Source organism: Harpegnathos saltator, unplaced genomic scaffold (assembly GCF_003227715.2).
Source record: "Harpegnathos saltator strain DR-91 unplaced genomic scaffold, Hsal_v8.6 scaffold789, whole genome shotgun sequence".
Lineage (NCBI taxonomy): Eukaryota > Metazoa > Arthropoda > Insecta > Hymenoptera > Formicidae > Harpegnathos > Harpegnathos saltator.
In genome coordinates this window covers 992,228-1,014,953 of record NW_020230636.1, presented here as the reverse complement: position 1 = coordinate 1,014,953, position 22,726 = coordinate 992,228, and the positions used below count along the sequence as shown (strand labels likewise).

General features: G+C 44.9%; 1 protein-coding gene across 9 annotated transcripts in view; it reads left to right on the top strand.

Moving 5' to 3' along the window:
* Nucleotides 1-22,726, top strand: part of LOC105181704 (neurotrimin) — a 182,910-nt gene that overhangs the window by 135,478 nt on the left and 24,706 nt on the right. For 7 of the 9 annotated variants that reach the window (XM_011138660.3, XM_011138661.3, XM_019840697.2 and 4 more), the window contains exons 2-3: nt 7,830-7,922; nt 20,350-20,453. In XM_011138660.3, the coding sequence (XP_011136962.1) occupies nt 7,830-7,922; nt 20,350-20,453 (197 nt within the window). The remainder of the gene's footprint in view (nt 1-7,829; nt 7,923-20,349; nt 20,454-22,726) is intronic. The other 2 variants (XM_025306574.1, XM_011138663.3) reach the window with 1 other exon arrangement.

Sequence of the window (22,726 nt, the reverse complement as noted above, 5' to 3'; positions counted from 1 at the left end):
CTCTCTCTCTTTTTCTCTCCTTCTCTCCCTCCCTCTCTGGGAGCGACATGCGCCGAGTCTGTTCACGAGATTCTGCAGGTACGCAGCTTGCCGCAAGGGGCTTCCTTCACCACGAAGTTGCAAACTTATGCAGACTCCGGTCCAAGCGGCACGACAGGCCACGAGGACGATACTTTGACCCATATTTTATTTAGCGCGAGAAGACACAGCTCTCGCGAAAGGCGGCTACGAGTGCTTCCATCCGGGCGAGCTCGTAATGAGCGTTTCATTGAATCCGAGCGACTGTAATTAACGTCTCATTTACGCCGTCGGCCAATTTTTCTTTATTCCGTGGCAAATTTTCAATGAAAATATCCGGCGCCGGAGATATCGGTAAGAAGCCCGGGGAACAATTGAACGTGAAATTAAAAGGACGGTAATTTAAATCTAGGAAATGTCAGCTTTCTCTCTCTCTCTCTCTCTCTCTCTCTCTCTCCCACAGTCTATTCTCCGCGATATTTCCCGGTAATACTCTCGAGCTGGTCGAGCGCGTTCGCTCAGTACATGCTCACTGGTCGATATATCCCGATGCAAAGAGTGCTGCATTACGACAAGACAGTGATGCATTGTTGTTGCCATTCTCGTAGCTGCGATCGAAGACATTCAACCGTCGACTTGTCCGACAAATTATCATTTAAAATCCAGCGATTATACATATCTAACACGGAGACCGTGGCGAGATGTCAGCTGGACGCAAGAGACAAACCAATAGGCGGGGAGAGGGGGGAGGTAGGGGGAGACGGGAAGGGAAACAATTACGCGACATATATATTATTACAGCAAACTTCCTGGGTACAAGATCGAGCCTAATGCACTGACGCTCTGTAATTCCGTGACTGCGAGGATCGCGCGAAGATTACGCGAGACTTTAGAAACTCGCCCCGTCTAGCCCGAAGCGTTCCGCCGCGCGGCGAAGGGCGAACGCCGCTCCGATTCATCTATTATTAAACGGAAGCGCGAAGAAGTTAGAAAAAAAGGATGAAGAGAGAAGAAAAGCGGGAGAAAGATGGCGGTAAGACCTGAGGAAGTTTAGGACAGTGCATAACCGTTCTCGCGCACCTTTACGCGACGGTCCCGCTTAATTTGCTGCGCGATTGCCACTTCCTCTCTCCCGCGAACGAAGACAGCTCCGCGAGATCCAATTTTATCTAGTTTTTCAACTTGTTGGTACCTCGGAGTTGGCCTTTTCATTCATCGCGGAACTCATCCTTTCCCTTTCCGCGCGTGCATTACCGTTTTCTTGACCCCGTCGCACCTTTCTCGCTCCCCCCCTTCTCTCTCTCTCTCTCTCTCTCTCTCTCTCTCGTGTTTTCCTCACATTCCCAGCTATCTGCCGTCCGGCCTACGCGTTATTCTTGTGCGCGAGACGCGACTCCTTCTCACCGCTTCCTCTCCTTCTTCTTGTAACCCTTGCCTTGCCCTTGCCACCTCCCTCAAACAGAAAGATCCAGCCAGTGCATAAAGAGAGAAGGATTAACACGGTTGAGTGTAAAATTAAATTTATTCCCCTGTAGGTTTCTGTAATATTCTTAGCCTCTCGAGACTCGTGTATCTTTGTAGCCGTTGCAAACCCGCGCGACTTTGACTTATTCCCCGATAACTGAAGGAGTATTAATTAAATTTAAAAGCTGAACGCGAGATGCGACTTAGCAGGACTCCAAAGACATACAAAATTAGCGAAAGTTATCTTGAGCGTAAAATTGTAGGCAAAAGCGCGCTGTGCAATGAGAGAAGATGCAGTATTCCTCCTTCGTCGTTATCCCTTGTCGTTTCAGTTCGCAGAGAGAGAGAGAGAGAGAGAGAGAGAGAGGGAGGGAGGGAGAGAGAGAGGAGAGAGAGAGAGAGACACAAGGGAATATGATTTCATTCTTCGAATCGCCACGACGACACTCGCAAATGAGCGCGGATGATGACGCGACTCTTAAATGTGAATTTCTTCATTCGAGCGAACAGCGAAGGAAGAAAAGGAAACGAAAAGTTCCGCGCGTACACTTCGAGAGCGATCAGCGTGCTTTTGTGACACTTTCGTCAATATTGTAACGCGAATACAATATTGAGACGCGTCTCGCGCGCTCTTTGTCCCTCATACGTAATTAATCGCGATGCGCGTTTCAGCGGTGCAGATGTTCATCGATTTAATATGCAAGCGATGCGCCCCGCGCCATAGCGGAGCCGCACCGAGCGGAGAGCTGAGTTCTCTCCGCCTCCGGCCTTTGCCTTTTTAATTCTCTACTGAATTTTATCTCGGTTGTTACGGCGCCGTCGCTTGAATTAGTTAAAGAGCCTATCGGAAAAGTGGCGACAGACCGGAACGAAGCAACTTGGGTAAAACACTCCTCTGGGTGTATAAAGCTGTATTAGGCGTCGTACCTTACTTGGTCGTGCAACTTCCTAGTGCCGCTCGGAGACTGCCGCTCCTGCGGGAATTTACATGCGGTCGAGGAACCATTGAGCGAGACAAAGTGAATAATCAATGTGCACGAAATTATGTTAAGTAGACTATGACTTTCATTATCCGCCGTAAGTCAGCGCACCCGCGAGCGAGAACGGCGGTGAAGGTGAAGGGGAAGGGATGATGCGGTTTCGGGGCACGGTCGGGAGAATGCGTGAGGAATGTGAGAGCATTTATCGCCATATGGATACGTAACGTCATGTGCTCGAGTTTTGAACAATGAAGCTAATCCGACCGAAAGTGTTCTACGTTTGGGCATAGCGAGATAAGGCTCACCGCGTGAAATAATACCTGGCTGGATTACGGTGACGGGTAATCTGTTTTCATCTTCCATTATTTTATATCGCACTTTCCATTTATATAATTAGCTAACCGCGAAACTATGAGAGACTGTTTGTTCCTAAATGGAAGGATGACCTTTGTTAATTATACGCGCTCCTTCTCCACTAATGAAATATGGCCAATTACGGCGTTGTGATATAACTCGTCTCTTTTCCTTTTCCTTCTTTTATCTTTACCCGCTCGCATGCTCGCATGCATTCACGAATACGTTTCGTCGATATCGATACACTTTTGCGAGGATGTTCCACGCGTAATGTTAGGTTAGATATAATTTCACACCTCACCGACAGTCACCGGAATATCAATTCATAATCCCAAAACATCTAGTCCGCGTTATCCGCGTTATCCGTAACTTCCTTTTGCATATCGATTGAATTACATTCCCTCGAAATAAGATTAGTGACGATCAAGTGAAGTTTGCGATAAGTAGAATTTTATGGAAGCGGGATAAATTATGATGTTTAACGGAAATATAGCATGCAGAAAGCGTGAAGATCGTGTGAAGAAAGCAACGATAATTTGGTGAGATATCTCGATTTTTCAACTGGTTTCATTATTCTTTCTCGCGACTTTATACTTTTACCTTCTCTCTCTCTCTCTCTCTCTCTCTCTCTCCCCCTCTCTCTCTCTCTCTCTTGTTTCTCCTTTTCAGTTCCCCTCCCGGTGTTCCGGTTGCTTGATAAATAGTTCCTCACAGTATGACCTTTCGATGTGAATTCACGAGAAAAGACAAATCGATTCCGTTCCCGAGTGACCTGCTCGTCCGTAACAAATATTACATCGTTCGATAACGGTCTACACGAATGTTTTGTGTGACCTCCTTCGTTTTCCAAGGAAATGAAGCGCTATATTAACCGTCTCAAACGACGTATCTTTCTCCATTACAACGAAAACGGGACGTCGTCGCCGTCTTCTTCGTCGTCGTTGTCCTCGTCGTCGTCGTTCTTGTTGTTGTTGTTGTCGTTGTCGTCGTTGCTCGCGCATCGGCGGCGGCGGCGGCGGCGGAAATATCGCGCCGTCAAAAATTTCCGGATATACTCGCGGCGATAAAATTCCGTTCGCAACGACGACGCAATCCCGTGACTGTGTTACATCGCGAGCTCTGCAAAATGCGCGCTCACGCGGAGGCAACGTTTTACGAAGCTTACGTGAACCATGACGGAACGTAAAGCAAATACCGGCGAGACTTGAATAGTACCAGCGTAAACCCCGCGGAAGGGCGCGCGGAGGTCAGCGGGTGTGACGGTATGCACGACGCTATCACGATGAAAGGTTGAAGCTCCGAAAAGCTGTCTCCTGATTGCGCGTAACCGCGCCCGGCGCCAAGATTGGTCCATTAATCTTACCACGAACGCACGCGATATCACGCTTTTACGGGGGGGGGGGGGCAGGGGACGACGCGCGTCCTAAATAAACGGCTGGCTGCCAGAATGCTCCGGGGACGGCGGCGCCGCCGTGGAAAATGCAGGCGCGCAATTGCGCAGTGGTTGTAGTTATACCCGTTACGGCGGAAAGAAAAGAAAAAGCGAGCGAGTGCGGAGGAACGCGGCTGCAACAGTACAAACTCCAACAATGAAACCTTTCTTAGCGGTACACTGTTAGCGCGAGCTTCAATGGAATAGCAGTCGCGGTCAATGGAATTCAGTTATCCAAGTTCGAGCGTAACGGAAAATTTGAGAATGCGCGAGGGAGAACTGGCAAAGACATCGTGAAAATATGATAAAGCGCGCGCGCTGAAATTCGCGCCCGCATCGCGAGAAAACACGCCGGAGAAAACGCGCGGGGGTGCATTGTTGCTGCGGTTTTTTTATCGCGCGTCGTGTGTTACTCAACGAGTGGAGTAGAATAAAGAGAAGCAGGGAGGGAGGGAGGGAGGGAGGGAGGGACAGAGGGAGAGAGCTTTCGTGCATAACACATCGTAAACATATTCCACATGCATATATTACAATACGCATTTGAAAAAAAAAAAAAAAACGAAACAAAACGCACACAAAGCCAGACGGAAATATTGTGAAGTACGTAAGTCACACACAAAGACTCGTGAAACATTCATTCGTACAGCTAACGAACACGTTTCCCCCGTTTATACCGAAAAATTTCGCTCGGGCGTTTATTATATATTAATCTCGTAGAAATTTACATAGGTTTTTTTCTCGCTTGTTTTGTTTCCTCTTTGTGCGTATTTGTATTTGTATGTTTTTTATTTTCCTTTTTTGCTCATACAGCACCGAATACTTACACGGGGAGAGCGTGTAACATTTCGACAGATTTATGTTTGTCATTAATTTATTGCAACACCGTGCGCAATTACTCACGGCGCTCGTAATTATAATTTCCAATTTTCACTTGGGCAGAAGACATAAAACGTGCGTATATATTGGCTTTTACAAATTTACATTCCCCTCGTGTAATCTACTATTCCCGTGCTCATAATGCAAGTAATTTTACCCTCTGTCATCTGCGAATGTAATTATCCTCAAGTTGCTCCGTGGCTCGCATTTATGAGACGCACGAAGTTATATAACTATCGGGGAAGCGCCGTCACTGAACATCGTTAAACTCGCGCCAAACGGTTGTCATAATCTCCAAGTTTAGATAGTTTCGTCACCTCGCATTCGCGTTGGAAAATATCGTGCGTTACTACCCGCAAAATTCGCGACGATTCGCACATGCCGGTAACAACAATTCGGACTGCTGCACTGCAAATACATGCGCGACGCGGTGGCGTTTCGCGTGTTTGTCCGTTCATTTAAAGTAGTCCAGTAAACTTTTTAATCCCGGATACATCTAATCCTCCTATCCGTTAATGGATATATGGCGTATCTAGATATCCCAAGGAAAAAGATGAAAATGCAGCAATTTCAGAGAGAGAGAGAGAGGGATATATATGTATATATTATCGCATCTCCATCTGTCACACTGACACCGGTTTTACCGACGTCAGAGGCGAAAAACCGCAAATAAAATATTCCCTGAAGTACAACCAAATATCTCTCTTTTCCGGATTAAGAGCTTTCAAAAAGTGGCGAACGCAAGGGATTTTTTCCTCTTTGTAGTTTGACAGAGAGAACACTCCACGAGTGACAAACACGCGTCAATCGTCGAAAAGACTGCCGCGCGCGCACGCGCGCGCGCTCGTGCAGCCGCGCGAATAAAAAATTGCAATTATATAGATTATAAACGGCAAGATATGCTAAATATTTATAATATGTTAAAAATGCCGAGACACGAAAGAAGCAACGAAAACGAAAATACAGCTGGACGAGATAAAACCGAGTGTACCCGAGTTATCAATAAGTTCAAAGCTTCGTTTTGATCCGAGCGAGCGTAAGCTAGCGGCCACTGCGGAGCTTCTGTTCACGTGTGTACGCGTGTGTGACGGTCGCTTTTATTATCGATAGATTTAATGGCCGCGCGGGCCGAGGAGTGTCCGATTTATCTTTCAAACGTATTGAAAAGCGCCCCGAAGCATTTTAAACAACACACTGTAATTTTACACTCGTCAGGACTCGGCTCAGTTGGCGCGCTCTTCAGTCATTCGACATCCTATCTTTACGCTGCACAGCGCGGCCGCCCGCTGTAGAGGAGCGACCGCGTATGTGTGTGGCGAGAGCTGCTCGGCTATACGCATCGCGTTTCGTGACTTTTACTCCCTATCGAAAATATCCGCGAATGTATTACGAAGTTCCTGTCGCAGATATGATTTCGTCCGTACGGTCGGATCGATTGTTTCGTCCGGGTTTTTTACCTTCTTCTGGAAGTATGTTAAGGTGGACACTCCTGCAAATTATTGATTAACGACGGAAATGAACGAAGAAAGAGACTTCTCGCTATTCTTGCGTTACTGTTTTCCAACTTAATTTGCCATCTTGGGAGACTATTTCAGTTAACTGTCTCGGCCGAATCGAGAAAACTGCGCTCCCTCGAACGCGGTCACTTGTTCAAGTATTCAATACTGCGAAATTGGAAGATTTAATTGCGATTTCCTATGTGTCGTGCGTGAGCAAACTTTCGAGAACGAATGCGAATTCAATACGATGTTGTCAATATAGATCAAGTATTCGCCACACCGGATACTCGAGTATCTCTCCGAGCGTTAACCGAATTCGCGAATAATACCCAGCTACTCGAAATCGGGGGTTTGATTTAATGGATTTCGATTAAACTGATCCATTGATGTTTTCGATTTAATCGAATCTTCGATATACTTCACATCGTTGCGTTCCACGATTCCTGACGCAGTTTCACGTTAATCGTTGTCGTTACAACCCTGTATAAATAACCGTGTGCAGAATTAATTTGTATCAAGTAACGCTAAACGTTAAAAGTAACCGCGGATGTTTCTCGTTCTGATACGACAATAAGGGAATATTAACGGTAAAATTCTTGTGCGATATTGTAAAAGAATACAATCTTTGGTATATAAAATTACAATAACAGTTAACTACTGACGCAACAATAAGTAGAATTTTTCAATTATTTTCATCACATCGACATTTCCATACATCGCGACTATTGCTTATTCGACGAAGAGATAAAGGTATCTCAAATTACCTTCAAATTACCCTCTTATTTATATACGTAATTTTATGTTTTACATTACTACTTCCTTTTTAAATATCACTCTTCCGGAATGACCGTCGACACCTTCTTGTCATTTTCTTTAAAAAAAAATGTGTCGTTAATTAGCTACTATATACCGCTCTTACGCCACCCTTAATTTAATAAGCGCACACAAAGTACGAAGAAAAAAGATTGGTTGAATTAACGTGAGAATGACGTGGCCAATGCGTTTTGCTCGCAGGAAGCGGAATCGTTCTGATCCTTACCACCGTGACTTCAGCAAATGAAAAGAAATTCTCTTCCCTCTTCAACCAAAGCGAGCTTAATTGTCTCATGGTCTCGCGTTAATTCAACCCGGTCACATTCCCCTCTTTCTGCGCGATCAACAAATTTCTGACCTTTAACATCCGTGTCTCTTCTCTTGTTATTGCAGGACGTCAAGCGAGGAATCTGGAGATACAGGGACAGACATCTGGCCACCATCACGGTACGCAGGATGCGTCATTATTGGACAATTACAATAACAGTGAGTGACCATACGTTGACGAGGGCAACTCAGCTGGCAATCGCTGGCGGAAGCCGCTAGATCCCGTGGGATGTTGCGGGAATGCACTCGATGTTGAAAATCGGACTCACGTGGTCGCACGTTGCGAGTGTCAGCCGGGACCGAGCATTATCGTCCTTGTTGTTTGCGTTAAAGGCCAAAATAAACTACGAGACACCGACGCTTTCGCGTTGTGTTAACGGCTGCATATACGTGCGCCTGTATGTGTTCGCATGTACGTGCATACGCGCGTACATGCTGCGTACGCGAGTGTTAAACACGCGCGTACGTCGTACATTGAGAGTCGCGGGCCCCTCATGAAATGGACCATTTCGCGCTTCTGCGTGCTACACGCTCGCCTGCTTGTAAAATAACTTTCTCCCTTCCCACAGCCGCGATTCGATTCTTGCCCATGGCGCCAACCTCGAGCTCTTTTCGATATTACACCGCGACGATAAACCCCGCTGTGGGCTTATCGCCGTATCGAGCGCAGATTGTTTTATACCTATAATCTCCATTGAAAATAACCGTATTGCGTGCGAGTGCCGTTGCCTGGCAATAGATTTTTACGCCGCGCGAGAATTTTTCCATTGTTTTTTTTTTTTTTTGTTCTTCTTTCGCACCGATATATCGATTGCTTTGCGAGAGACGGTGAGCGTCAACGAGTTATCTTCTGCCGAATCGCGCGGTACTTACGAATGTGTGGTACTCTCTCTCTCTCTCTCTCTCTCTCTCTCTCTCTCTCTCTCTCTCTTCGGCGAACGAAACCCTTTTTCCTTCTCAACGAGCGAGAGCTCTCTCATGATAAAGTGCACTTCAGACGTCCGTGCGCACGGTGAATTTTCGATTTTGCTTAGGTTTATTTTACGATACGATATGTGCGCAACATTGATCTCGCACTATCGGATATTGCAATTAAATTTTAACGGCATTTCGCGAGCCACATCTTCTGGACAGTTTCGATGTTAAACAGACTTAACGAATAGATTAAAAACATCAACGTGCGCAAGTGTTAAGTGGAATAGAAAATCGAATTATTGAAAATAGAGAGGAGTCAATTGTCCTAACTACAATTATGTCGGAAATTACGTTGGATTATTATGCGCATTTTCTGAAAGAAGACACACGTCACGGATAATCCCAGCGGAAACAATTCCCTTTGCGGACCGAAGATAAACGCGGTGGATATCCGTAATGATACAGTAATACGATAGAATATCCATACAGTTGTCTTTTCAGAATCGGATTTACGACTTTTTCCGGCCTGTTACGAGCCTGCGCCATAGCGCAACGGCTTTAACGGCCAGATTTACGGAGACATTTATGATTTTCGTCGCGCTGGAAATTACGAGAAATTGCTTTAAATGCTTCTTTTTTCTCAGCTCAGTAGAAGCTCATGTTTCATAATAAGGAGGATGTCGTTCCGGCACGATAGGTTCTGCGAGTACGTGCTTCACGACGACGACGACGACGACGACAACGACGACGATGACGACGTCATAACTCAAAAATGCAGAACAACGTTATTAGCATCTCGCGTTATTTTGGCGCTTCGAAAAGTTTCCCCCGTTACTTTGCATACATCTGTAAATCAAGCGTGAACGAAGATAATAATGGAACTCGTTGCAGATTCGCGGTGGGAAAGCGCGTATGCTGCCGTTCGGCAAATGTAACCTGAACAACCATCGTACGCATGAATAGTCAACGACGATTGTCTGTGTGTTAAAATAACGGAATATTCCATCGCGATTCCCGTTTCGTCCGCCGCGTGCCTCTTTTTTTTTTGCGTCGCGGCGGTGTAAGGCGATCTCTCCTCTCTTTTTCTCTCCCCCTCTCCCTCTCACTCTAAATTTCTCGCACGGGTGCCCTACATTCAGACACGTACACGATCAGCGCGTACCAACAAGTTTGAATCCTCAATAGCAGTGCCTTTATGACTAGCAGTGACAAATCCCGGCGGGATTCCGCGAATCGAAACGAACGTCCCGCCTTCGCTCGGCGCGGCTTAATAACCATTTGCATATGTCTTATCGGTCGATATCAGACGAGCGCGCCTGACTAGGAGCGGTTCGAGCAGTCGTCGAATCCCGACGTCAGATAAAAATATATCAGCCGCGTCACAAAAGCCGGATGAAATCTCGCCAGTTCCACCTCATCCGCCCACTCATCTAAACCCCCCTCGCGCCCGCCGCCACACCGCGCGCCGCTGCCTACCGCTTTCGTGCGCTGTCGCTCTCCTCCGGGGTTCGTTCTCCAGTTCCCCAGTTCTCCACATCCTCGTCTTTCTCGTCAGCATTCTAGTCCGCCTTTTTGTTCGCGAAAATCCGCGGCGAAAACCTCTCCGCGATGAGAGAGAGAGAGAGAGAGAGAGAGAGAGAGAGAGAGAGAGAGAGAGAGAGAGAGAGAAAGGGGCGGGGGAATGGAAGGGGGTTAGGAAAAGAGAGAGAAAGAGAAAGAGAGGGGGGGAGTTTCGGTATGCAATGGCTCTCTAAGTGCCTCCCCGTCCTCGTCCTACGTCTCCCTCTATTTGGCCGTCCCGCACCGATCGATATCGCCAACACCCGTGATTCCGAAGCCATGTGCCGGCTTCCGCGTCGGGACGGAAGGCATCGGCACCGCGGTGCGATGCGCGCCGGTCGTAACGTCAGTGTTCGGCGGAACACGCGCGAATCATTCGTCACAATGGTGACGCGCTATCGCTCGACTGGCATCCCCGCCGACCCTACAGTTTCTCCTATTCCCGGAGAAGTCTATCGCTACGTTCATGGCGTAACACGCGTTTGGCATTTCCTTCCTTCCTTCCTTCCTTCCTTCCTTCCTCCTCTCCTTTCTTCTTCTCTGCTTCCTTGCTTTCCATCCGATTTCCCGCTCCACCTGTTCCCCCGACAAGAGAATTCCCCTTCCACCTGAAACGCGATCTCGCCGTCGTGTGCGCCGAGACTAATCGGTAACATGGGCACTCGGGAAATCTTACGATCTGACCAATTTCCCGGGAAACGACACGACAACCCTTACGTTCCGCGCGGAAAGAGCGTTTCTTTGCACCATAATTTGCGATGTTTCGCCGACGTAGATTTCTCGCGAGATCTTTAATACAGATATTCGTTGGGTTTCAACTGCTGTTACAATTGATGGGAACAATAGAGATACGCATCGCGGGAGCAGTGTATGTGCATTTGTGTTTTTATGTGTGTATGTACGTGCAACCGTGGATGCGTATACAGAGTTTTCAGACGTGAAATAAAAGTTGCAAGCGACGCACAAGATAGCCTGTCATGCGTTACTTATATTTTCGATAATAACGATGTTTAAATGCAGCAAATAGTTCTCTCTAGCCTCCTGGCTTCAAAATTTCTAAAGTACGACTTTTGCCGAGAGAAATAATATATTTTTAATAATAAATATACAACCCCAATTTATATCGTTTTCTCCTTACCGGGATCTTGTCTCTTTGCATTTATCTTTTTCGGATTTATACATATCTTGTCTATAATTCAACATCAATACCGTAAACAGTATCACAAGTCTTAAAATTCTAACTTCACGTTACAAACAACGCGTTCGAGATCTCTTTTTGTATCACAACAGATAATAAGTCTAGTTAATGATTATCATCATCATCATAAGCTACGTAATCGTATGATTAATAATAATGGCAATTGTTTGGAGAGAACTAGAACTCGTATAAAATGTATTCGATATGAAACTATATATCACCTTTCTCTCCGAAAATTCGGTATCGTTTTAATATTTGAATATCGAAATCTACATCCTGAAATGTTGCAACATAACGTGTAAATATTTCACGAGAATATGCTGATAATATATAGTATAGTGTAGTAATGAGGGCAAAAAAGCCGATATACCTTTCTGTATCTGTCGATATCGGATTCCAAGCGAGGCAAAACAATTGCATTTTATAGAACACGACCCAGAAAACTTTTAATCATATCGTATTAATAACGCCAACTAATCGGGTGCAGCAGCTAGACTGTTAATTAACCGCCTCAACAACGGAACGGATGGCGAATAATTTAATGCTTACGATTCGTTTGCACCCTAATCAACTGAGTAACTTGCGCTAAACTGACAATGTAGGAAGAGCCGGGGTTGTTTAGATAAACCATAGGGATAGCATTATTTGGAAAGGGTTTGCTCGTCGCGAGACAATCAGGTCCGTAACTAGACCTCGTATTCTAAATGAGAGCTGAATAAGATCCGGCTGTAATTTGCGGAAATGAACCGATTGTCATCTCGCTGATGCGCATGCGTACGACAACACGAGCAACAGAACAGATCGAATTCGAGTATAATTCCTAGACACTAATTAGTAACAACCAATCGCAAAGTTATAGATTCCACGCAGGAATATTCATCAAGACTAATTAGTCTAAACATTATAATCATTTACGTACAAACGTCATGATCGTGTGTATGTGTGTGTGTGTGTGTGTGTGTGTGTGTGCGTTTTGTAAATTTAGCCAAATAATGTTTCGAATATTTCTCATGACTCGACATTTGTGGAAATAACTCAAGTAATTTGTTCTCAATCGGTCGCGCTGAAGCATATCACGTAGTCTCGTACATGTGTTTGTTACATAGTAACATGGAACACAACAAAATTTTTTAGTATTAATAGCCCAAGAATTGTATCGCAGCAACAGGCAAATCGGCAAACTGAAATAAAGATAACACTCTCTTCGTCACACACATCCATCCGTCCGTAACAGAGCAGCGGTAACGACATGACGCGAGTTCCAATGATACCGAGACCGCGGAAATTTCGTATAGCGTATTGCAAGTAATATTTGTCCTCGTTAAGAGACAGAACCAAAGAGACAGAATCAAAAACGATAAGGGAATAAGGGATGAAGTTAGGCCGACTATAAGAAGACCGTACTTGAATCTTAAACTAACCGGCACGACTACCACCAGCACGGCGCATTTCGGAGATGAAGTGCTCAGGCGAGGGCATGAATATGAATGAGTCCGCGGGATGATATTCTGAAGTGCGAAATAAAATAATTTCCTTCGTCGTAGCTTGCGGCTTCGCGTTGCCGCGGAATATGCACGAGCAGGCAAAGTGTCATCGGGATATGTGCGCAAGAAGCGACAAAGACGAGAGAGAGCGAGAGAGCGAGAGAGAGAGAGAGCGAGAGAGAGCGAGAGAGAGAGAGAGAGAGAGAGATGCAGGCGCGAATGAAGCCGGCTTTCTTTATCGTCGCCGGTGTTTACCGCCCCACGATTTCCAGAGAGTGCGCGCGGTACTATATTCCGCCTGTCGAAATTTCCGACGGTAGCAGATGGGGGGCGTGAAGAAGGGAAGAGACGGCGGAGACGGGAGTCTCCGCGCGAGTAGGATAACTAGAGGAGACGGAAGAGAGGAGACGATGCCGCGAGTACTGAATAGTTAGTAAACGTTAAGTAACCGGCGCTGTATCGACCTGTCGAGTGTGTGCGTATCGGATTTCGACGACGGAGATGGTAGCTGCGGCGTAAATGCTGGCAGCGGCGGAGACACTGGCGGCTGCGACAACCCGGAGCACAATTCAACGGGATATTACATTTAAACGGGCCTTATTTACCCAGCCGACTGCGTTAACACTATCGAACGGCGTGAAAGGCGCCGCCGTCTTCGTCTTTTCCCTTATCCCGCGCAACACGCCTTGCCTTGCCTATACCAGATGATACTTCCTGCGACTATTATCCAGCTTCGCGTGTCGCCGCCGCTGCCGCCGTTCCCGTTCTCATCGCACTGCGCGCAGTGCGTCGTTCCGCGCGGTTATTCCGCCTGCAAATCGCTACCAGATGGGCAAAATTGAATTAGTCACGGTCGCACTTATAATTATAATCTGACCGCCCACCCCCTTTATACCTTGGCACCTCTTGCGCTTGAGGTCGCCGGCCGCGGCGGTCGCACTTCTACCGACTTTCCGTCCAACTTCGCCGAGCACGTACGGGACCGCCGGTAATAGCAGTAATTTTTCCTACGTTAATTTCATGCAAAACTTTCCAGCTTCGGTCGCGCCGTCTACGTCGATTGCTCGTGGTCGTTATCTCTTTTTTTTTTTACTTCTCGCTTTTTTCTACTTCTCCTTTTTTTGCTTCTCCAAGTGCAAAGTGAATCTCGCACGCTCGCACGGTTGCGCGCGTACGCGTAACTCGGACCGTCGCGTCGGCGAAGCCGGGGCGGAGAATATTAGAAATATTGGCCGAGTATTTTTTGTCGGCGTCACAACCCCTTCCGCAATGCTTCCGAGGGGTGACCGGCGTATATACCGTCATGCCGGCAGCCTCGGTGGTTTCCGACCGTGCCTCTGGAGTGCTTTTAAAAATAATGAAGATCACTTTCCCCGGCCTGCTATTTTCTTTTTATCCGACCTCCTTGCCGCGTCGAGCTTTCCTTTATTGCCTGATTTATCGCCCGGCGTTGCAACGTTAATATATTTTCCGTGGGATTAAATCCTGAAATATGACGACTTCGAAAGAGCGGGGGGGGCTACTTATAGTTTCGCGGGAATATACGATTCGCGAGGAACTGACTAATACCCGCACCGCGGAAGAGTAAAGCCGACATCCGAAACTTTTCCGTCACGATAAATATAAACGAGCCGAAGGGATATCTGAATTTTACCGGAATTTATTAATACCCGGATTCTGCTGGCGTGTCGTTCCTCTCTCGCTGTATACTGCAAGGACGTTGCGTTTTTCTCCGCCACGAGGCTCCCTCGTTTCTGCAATTTTTTCTTTTTTTTTCTCAATACGTCGTAATTATAGTTGTTATTTCTTAGTTTGTAAACTTAGTTTGTTAAAGAGAAGAGTTTGTTAGCTGAGGAAGCTCTGGACAAACCCGGGAAGATCTTTAAAATTCTTAAGGACACGGCACTGCCGCTACAACCGGAAGAAACAGGAGCTAATGATTACGCGTAAATTATTTCTCACGTTATATTGTTACGTTACGTCTACATTATAATTAAAAAGTTCAGCTTGTAGCGGCGAGCGTGCGCAGCCATTCTCGTCGATATCATTTCAATATAGGTACGTTCATATCGTGTTTATCTTACGATACATCATACCAGTCGCGGATCTGGGAAACGGAGGAATGACAAAAGCTGTGCCGGTCGAGGGAGGAAACTCATGACTTTCATAAGTCTTTGTGCGTTCTCCGAGCGAGCTAGGTGAGCGCGCGCGCGTGGGCGTGAGCTGTAACTTGTTAAAATTCCATCGTGATTTCCGCGCGAAGCTGCGAAGGTAAAAGCATGTCGGAAAAAACGTTGCCGGGCTTTTGGATAATCTCGCGGCACGGATTATTGAGCACGTTTCGCGCGAGTCCTTTTCCGTTTACGCTGGTAAACCAATAAACTCTAACTTCATTTCGTTTAAATCCCTACGAGCTTCATGTTCGATCCTCGCGTTCGGCTTCACCATGATTTTCTTCTCAGAAGGCGCGTACTGAATTGCCTCGCGATATCAATATAAATGCATTAATATTAATAAATGCATGCTCGTGAGGTGACAATTCTTCTGCGACAAGCAGATAAACACCGCAAAGTCAGATCCGACTGAACTCTTCACGGCGATATTTATGGTCGGTGCGATTAATTATCTGCATTTAATTACGCACGTAATTACGTTCGTTGGGCTTCTCTCTCTCTCTCTCTCTCTCTCTCTCTCTCTCTCTCTCTGCCTCTCTCTCTCTCTCGCTATCACGATTTCAATGTTTCTCCGATTACGACCCGCACGGTTTTATCGTGATCAGATCACAATCGAATCGGAGATAGCCACAGCAGCGCCGCTTTACCGCTGCGCTGTCGTCGTTATAGAAAACTTACGTTCACACAGCGCGAATTTCACGGCGATACTTTGCAGTAAAAGTTTATTATTCCCGATTCAAGAACCCCCTACTCGCAGCTCCGCACAAACGTCACGCGGCCTCAACCGTTTCTCGAACGTCGCGCGTTTTCCGGACGAGGGGGCTTGAGGCGAGAGAAGGGAAAACTTCTGCCCGACAAGCGTCTGAAATAGCGCATAGAACAATCGGCAATGTTATCTCGCGTAAGATCTTGCTTGATCGAAATACCTGGTAGAAATAGCCAGGTCCAACTGTTAACTTCTTCGCCGCCTGCCTCGACGAAATAGTTTCGCCCGTCCTGATTCGCGCTCGCGCCCTTGTGCGTGCTGTGGTTCGCTGCAAAATGCAGATATAGCCGGCAGCTGAGAAGTGGGGCGTAGTTTGTGAATGAAATTTCGCGGAAATTTATGATAGTTTGCACAATAAAAGTTACCGTAGCTATCCGTGCAATCGTATCCCATGATAGAACCGTCGTATAATGCATATAACGGAATATTCGTTTTACACTCTATATTCCGAGAATTGTACATGTCGCGCTATGTATGAGCGTGCGTATATGCGAAATAAAAATGTACGCACTAGCAGTGAGCACAAATCAAAGCGGTGAAACATTATAACATAAATACGACTATGCTTAACTCACTACGTCTATACAACGCTAACACCGACGTTTATTATTAAATTCATGCGAATGCTTCCGAAAATTCATTCATACTCAACGAAACAAACCCTCCTCGTTAATATCTAAACAGTTATCTTCTAGTGAAATTTATTTTATTATTTGATAGATCAAGAGTGTCAATTTGCACAGACACAAACTTCTCCCTCGTGATTTATCTATGCAAATTTAAAATTGACATTTTAATGCAAATCAAATAATTCTGCATGATCGAGCAAAATTAGAACGAATGAGAGAACAAAGGGGGGGGAGAGAGAGAGAGAGAGAGAGAGAGAGAGAGAGAGAGAGAGAGAGAGAGACAGACAGAAAACGCGTACGGTTTAAAAAATTTTATTTTAAATTTTAGCCGCGTAATATTGCAATAAAATTGCACTAACTGTCGCGAGCCGATGCGCGAGTGCGATAATTATACGGATATACGGAATAGCACGGAAAAACAAAATTCGCACGATACATTTTGGCCCGGTAATTCATTTATTTCCGGAGAAATTAATTCGCGCGAAAAGAATTTCACGCGTTCATCGTACTTTTCTGCATCGCGGTTCCCTTCCTCCCTGCTCGAAGAGTAACGATCATTGCGTAAACAGAAGCAATAGGACAACAAAAAAAGGCAGAGGGGCAGACAAAGTGAGACAGGAACTTAATGAGAAACCATTGAATCACCTTTGGAACCGAAGGCCAGCCGCCAAACGCTATTGCGGTTTCCGGCGCGGTTAAAGGTGATGAAGTGTGCTAAGAAAACACCGAGGTGCGCCATGGAAAAGTGGATAGACAGACACAGGCAGGCAGGGGCGCCGGTTGCCTCCGCGAGGCAAGAAGCGCGACCCTTAATTTCGTTTCTCGTTAAATCGTTCTTTAACGAGAAAATAAGGCCGCCTTTGAGACGGAAACTCTTGAAATACGAAGACGCGATTTCCCCGGCGGTATGCACGATAATGCCGAGCGAGAAAACGGTCGCAGGGACGTGGGTATCGTAGATTAAAAGCGACGCTCTTCGTCGCGCGTTCCATCACTGATGGGATTTCGAATCTAATCCGTCGACAGTCGAGAACGTCTTTTCGCGCGCGACGTGCGAGAAAATATACACACAGTACTGATACTGAAATCGACGAAACAAGAAAAATTCCAATTCAATCCGCCGCGCGCGACGACAGGAATTCTCGCGCTCGGCGTTTCGTCCCATTAGACATTCGGCACATTTTCGAGTCACGCGCGACGGCCGAAGCACGAAGATTTTTATGCTCGGATACAGGACAACGTTAATTGCGCCCTCAAATGCTTTATTATAAAACTTTCCGCAATATTAATACGTCATACTTACGGTAGCGGCGAAGAATGAGACGAGAACGATAAGAAACAGAAGAAGAACCAACCGAGAAGAAGAAAGAAAAACGGAGAGACCGGAGAAAATGATAAATATAGCTTCCGCACGCTTCGCGGTTATTGTTACTCGCGTTTACGTAATACCCGATGTGCGGACGTTCGTGTTAAATACCTGTTCCAAAACTGTTCGCAGCTATGCGCGACGGCAGAAATTCATATTCATTAACTGCAGACTATTATGCACGAAATTCGTGGTATATCTAGTATGTAATGTATTGTATCTTTCGAGCGGAGCTGAGTCATGCTATGAAGCGTTCCATGTGCCATGTCGACACACACACACGCACACGCACACACACACACACATATATACGGCAGCTCACCTTAATCAAAGCTTGTTAATCAGTTTGATAACGACTTTCGTGAGACGTGCTCGCGAATTCCGGCGGTTTCGCTCGATTCTCGCTCTCATTATCATTAACACGTTTAACGCTTTAATGATCATCGGTTCAGTGACAAGGTGACATGTCTCTCCCGGATATGCGTAAAATTCTACTCGATCTGATTTATCTAGAATACAGCGCTCGTCGAGTGGCGTTAAATAGACTTGGCGCGAAATCCGAGGGAGGTCGATCTCAATGGCGCGGCGGACAAAACCGTTCGCCGAATCAAGGTGGAATGACCCATATCTCAATAACGATCGCGAGGCGGAAAGATTTTAGACCGTGTTAAAAGTTTGCAATCTCATCCTCTTATTGCGCAATATACTTAAAAACTCTCGTTCCAACTTGGACTAAGTGGAACCTACAAAACCATTTACTCTGACATCCTACCGTCGCAATGAATTTCGAGAACGCGTTATTCATTTTCACTCCTTCCCTCCTCCGGTCTCTTCGTTTTTCCTTCTTCTCCTTTTTTTCCTTCTTTTCGTTCTCGTCTCATTCCCCACCGCTATCTTAGGCGTGACAATTAACACTGCGAAGTGTTTTATAATAAAGCACTTGAGAGCGTAATTAACGCTGTCCTGTATCCGAGCTGTCGCTTTTAAAAGACCTAAAAGTAACTCGAACTTATCTCGAAGCTTGTCTCCCTATTCTGTCTTTCGCTCTTCTCCCTTCCGCAATATTTCGTCCTACCCTCCGTCTTCTCTCTTCTCTCATTCTCTCTCTCTCTCTCTCTCTCTCTCTCTCTCTCTCACTGTTCTTCACTTTCTTCCTCGTATCCTTCTGTTTTCCGTTCGCACAGTCTCTTTTTCTCTCTCTTTCTCTCTCTCTCTCTCTCTCTCTCTCTCTCTCTCTCTCTCTCCGTGAGTTCTTTGTGCCCATAAATAATTCAGATGCTCGGGACGTCGTAAAGACATTAACGAAGGTAAAAGCTTTTAAGGGAGGCTGGTCTGAATCCTGAACTCGTTAGACTGTTCTAACGATGATAACTCCGCAATCAGGTCGGGCGATGTATTGTTTAGGGATATGTGCGAGCGTGCCAGCGTCAAACGTATGTTAGTGAATAATAATTGAAGTGATTAATCAAATGCTCAGCTTGCGGCAGATTAATCTTGCATCAAATACTTGCATAGCACGCTGCAGAAAGGAATATTTATTAACCTGAGCCGTATCAGCCGAATAATTGCTGATAATGCACAATACATTTGTTCGGCCTTCGTTTTTTGTTTCTATTTCGTTTTCAAGAAGAATTCTCCTCATGTTTGATAGAGAAAATGTTATACTTTGGCAACGTCATCATTTATATTAGTACCTTTAGTAGATTTTAACAGACAGCCGAATTTTTGTATAATTCAAAACATAGAAAGCTTATTATCAGAGGCTCATCTCTGAAATAATAGAAAAGTAACTGATTGTAAAAAAGCAATTTATACTTCATAGAAATAATCCAAAGAGGAAAAATTTTGAAATAGAAAAATCGTTGTTATTTGATGCTCTTAATATCACTCACATTGTTTAGTTAACTCTTCATTTCATTCTTAGTTAGCTAATTATGAATATTAATCGTTTTCATGCTAACGCATGAAAACCCGAATGTGTAGTAGGACATTATTTTTTAATTAATACACGCAATGTTCTCTGCTTCAGAGAAGAATACTGATGCTCTCGTAATGGCCGAGAGCAACAATAATTTAACAGATTATGACAAATAGGTGCAGGTTGTATCAACATAATCAGAGCTACATTGTCTCTAATTAATTAATATTCTTTCCTTTATATGTACGTCACCCTCTACGAATATAACGTGGAAAGTATTTTATCAGCCAGACGATCTGCTAATCAGATTTGATTAAATTATCCGGTCATTGCAAAACCCAATTATATTTGCTCTACTAGAAAATCTTCATATCTTTTTTTACAATATCACGTTACAAATAATGTTTTCATCTTAGAACATACGACAGAAATACTTATAATTGTGAATAATACGTTATATTTAACAGAGACGACGAGTATTATTGAAATATATGTATATTATATGTGTGCGTTATTTTATATAATCGCCAATTTTATCGCCCGTTATAACACAAGGTATCTATATTATTGTTTCAGATCCCGAATTACCCCGATTCGCCGAGGAGATCCAGAATGTGACAGTGAGTGTAGGACGTGATGCTCTATTGGCTTGCGTGGTGGACAATTTACGAAATTATAAGGTAAAGCATTTCGCAAATGAATCTATCTTATATTTCCATTAATATTTCATATTCCATACGTAGCTTTAATGTCTTATGAAAAATTACTCGCCCTTATCGCGAAAATTAATCTTCTCTCGATCAATCTTACGCTACCAATTCGTCGATAGAAATGGCACGAAAACTTATTAAATCGACGGCGCAGTCTTTAAGAGAGACAGGATTACATACTTTAAATAAAACTAACTTGTTCTTTTTGAAACGATCGCTATCTTTCGACGGGTGTCGAATTTCGAATGGAATATCGTTACCGTATAATTATTCGAGGTGTTTCCGAATATGAATCCAGGTCATCGATCGAAATCGTATAAAAAAGTTGAGGTCGCATAGTCGACTTCGAGACGATACTTGAAAATGTCAAAGTTTCCATGTGCATTTTTAACTCTGTTTCATTTTTCACGTTATTATTCTACGGTCGAGTTCACACTGAGTGACTTAAATATCGGTAAGAGTAAGATTTATCTAAAATATATATATTGTAGAAAGTATTTGTTAAAAAATCGGTATATATGACGCGAGAAAGAAACTAATTTCGTTTCCAAAACTGTGTTGCCATCTACGTGATCGATATGTCAAAGTAAGCGAGCGTTCGCGTTGTCGCCAGCTGGAGAACGTTCTCGTATATATTTCCATCAAGCGAGAGTCGAATATTCTTCCGTTTTTCTCGGTTTTGTTGGAGGCGCTTGCACAAATTAAACGAAGATGATATCCGCTGAAATCCCCACGGCGTTTATGGTCCGTAGACTGCGAATTGGACGGTCCTGGTTTACGTACTATCAAAGGCCTCGCATAATTGCTTCATTTTCCTTCAGTTAATTGAGATGACGTAACAATGGGACGACACAATTCATTCTCCCGAGTAGCGACAACGCTCACTGGAAACAATGCTGCTCGGTATATAAGCTAATAACACGTTCCCCTTCTTTCTCAAGACGGCAATCAGAATCAAGTGGGATTTATTTAAACTAACGCGAGGTAACGAGCTATAACTAATTCAGCTAATCTAATTTCCCGGATTTTTCCACATGTCTTGTTAAACGAGTCACTCAGATATACGCAATGCTTGTAAATGTGTATACATAACGTATACACGTTTTCCTTTATGGACGCCTCCTTCGCTTCGCGAAACGTAATCTGCGAGGAATCTACCGCGTCGTGTGAAAATTTAACGTGAGATGAAAGATTTATGTTCTCGCCGTTCGACAAACTCTCGCGTCCTCGATGTGTGCCAAGCATACGCGAGAAAAAGCATATCACGCGTTCAAAAATTGCGTTTTCGGTGACGTCACGATCTTATTGCTTATTCAACGTTTTCATCAATAATTTTTTCTATTTGATTTCTTCTCTTATATGAAAAACTTATATGAAAATCAATTCTCCGTTGTAGCAAAATTAAAGGCTATATTCCGCGTAGAAAAGAATATGTTTCCTACGGCATGAATAATTTGCACCGCGTAATAAATCGACGTGCGAAGTAAGAGTGTCGCGTTGGTATCAATTAATAAAACAATCCTGTAGCGAACATTACGTGTGAAATTTGATTCGGCGCTTTACGAATGTGCGAATGCAGTCGGGTGGATGTGCGTGCGCCCGCTTCTTGGCTACGCGTACAGCGCAGCAGCGTATTATATAAAGACACGGATACGTGAGAGTACGTATATACGTAGGTAGCCGGTAAAATATTCGCGAGTGAGCTGATCTTTTCTACGAGAGATACTCTCCGAGTCGTACTCCACGGGAAACACGGAACATACTCGAGCCACGCTCGCAGCGGAAATTATACCGCTGTAGAATTCGCGAGACTTTGGGCATGTTTTGCATGCTCAAGAAACCTCTTGCCCGTATTGAAAACTCAACGACGAAAGTGTGCGTGAGACAGACAGCAGTAGGAAGAAGAATGAGTGGCTCTAAGCCTCCATCAGTTTCCCCCGAGATCCATACGAAGGCTGGGGAGCGCAGCCTTGCCCGATTATTGAATTAAGTGAGAGAAGGAAAGGAACATTCGGTGAGGTATAAAGTCACCGGGATATCCTGAGTTTGTCACGAACGGGAAAACCGTTTACCATGCTCGCAGGTCCTGTCAAAAGTATCCTATACTTCAATCTGATATTAAATACCACCTATATATGATGAGACGTGATATTAAAAATAAAGACAAAACGCGCTGGAACGAACGCTGTACTGTATATAAAAAATATTATATATCAATATATAAATAAAAGAAATATTCTCCG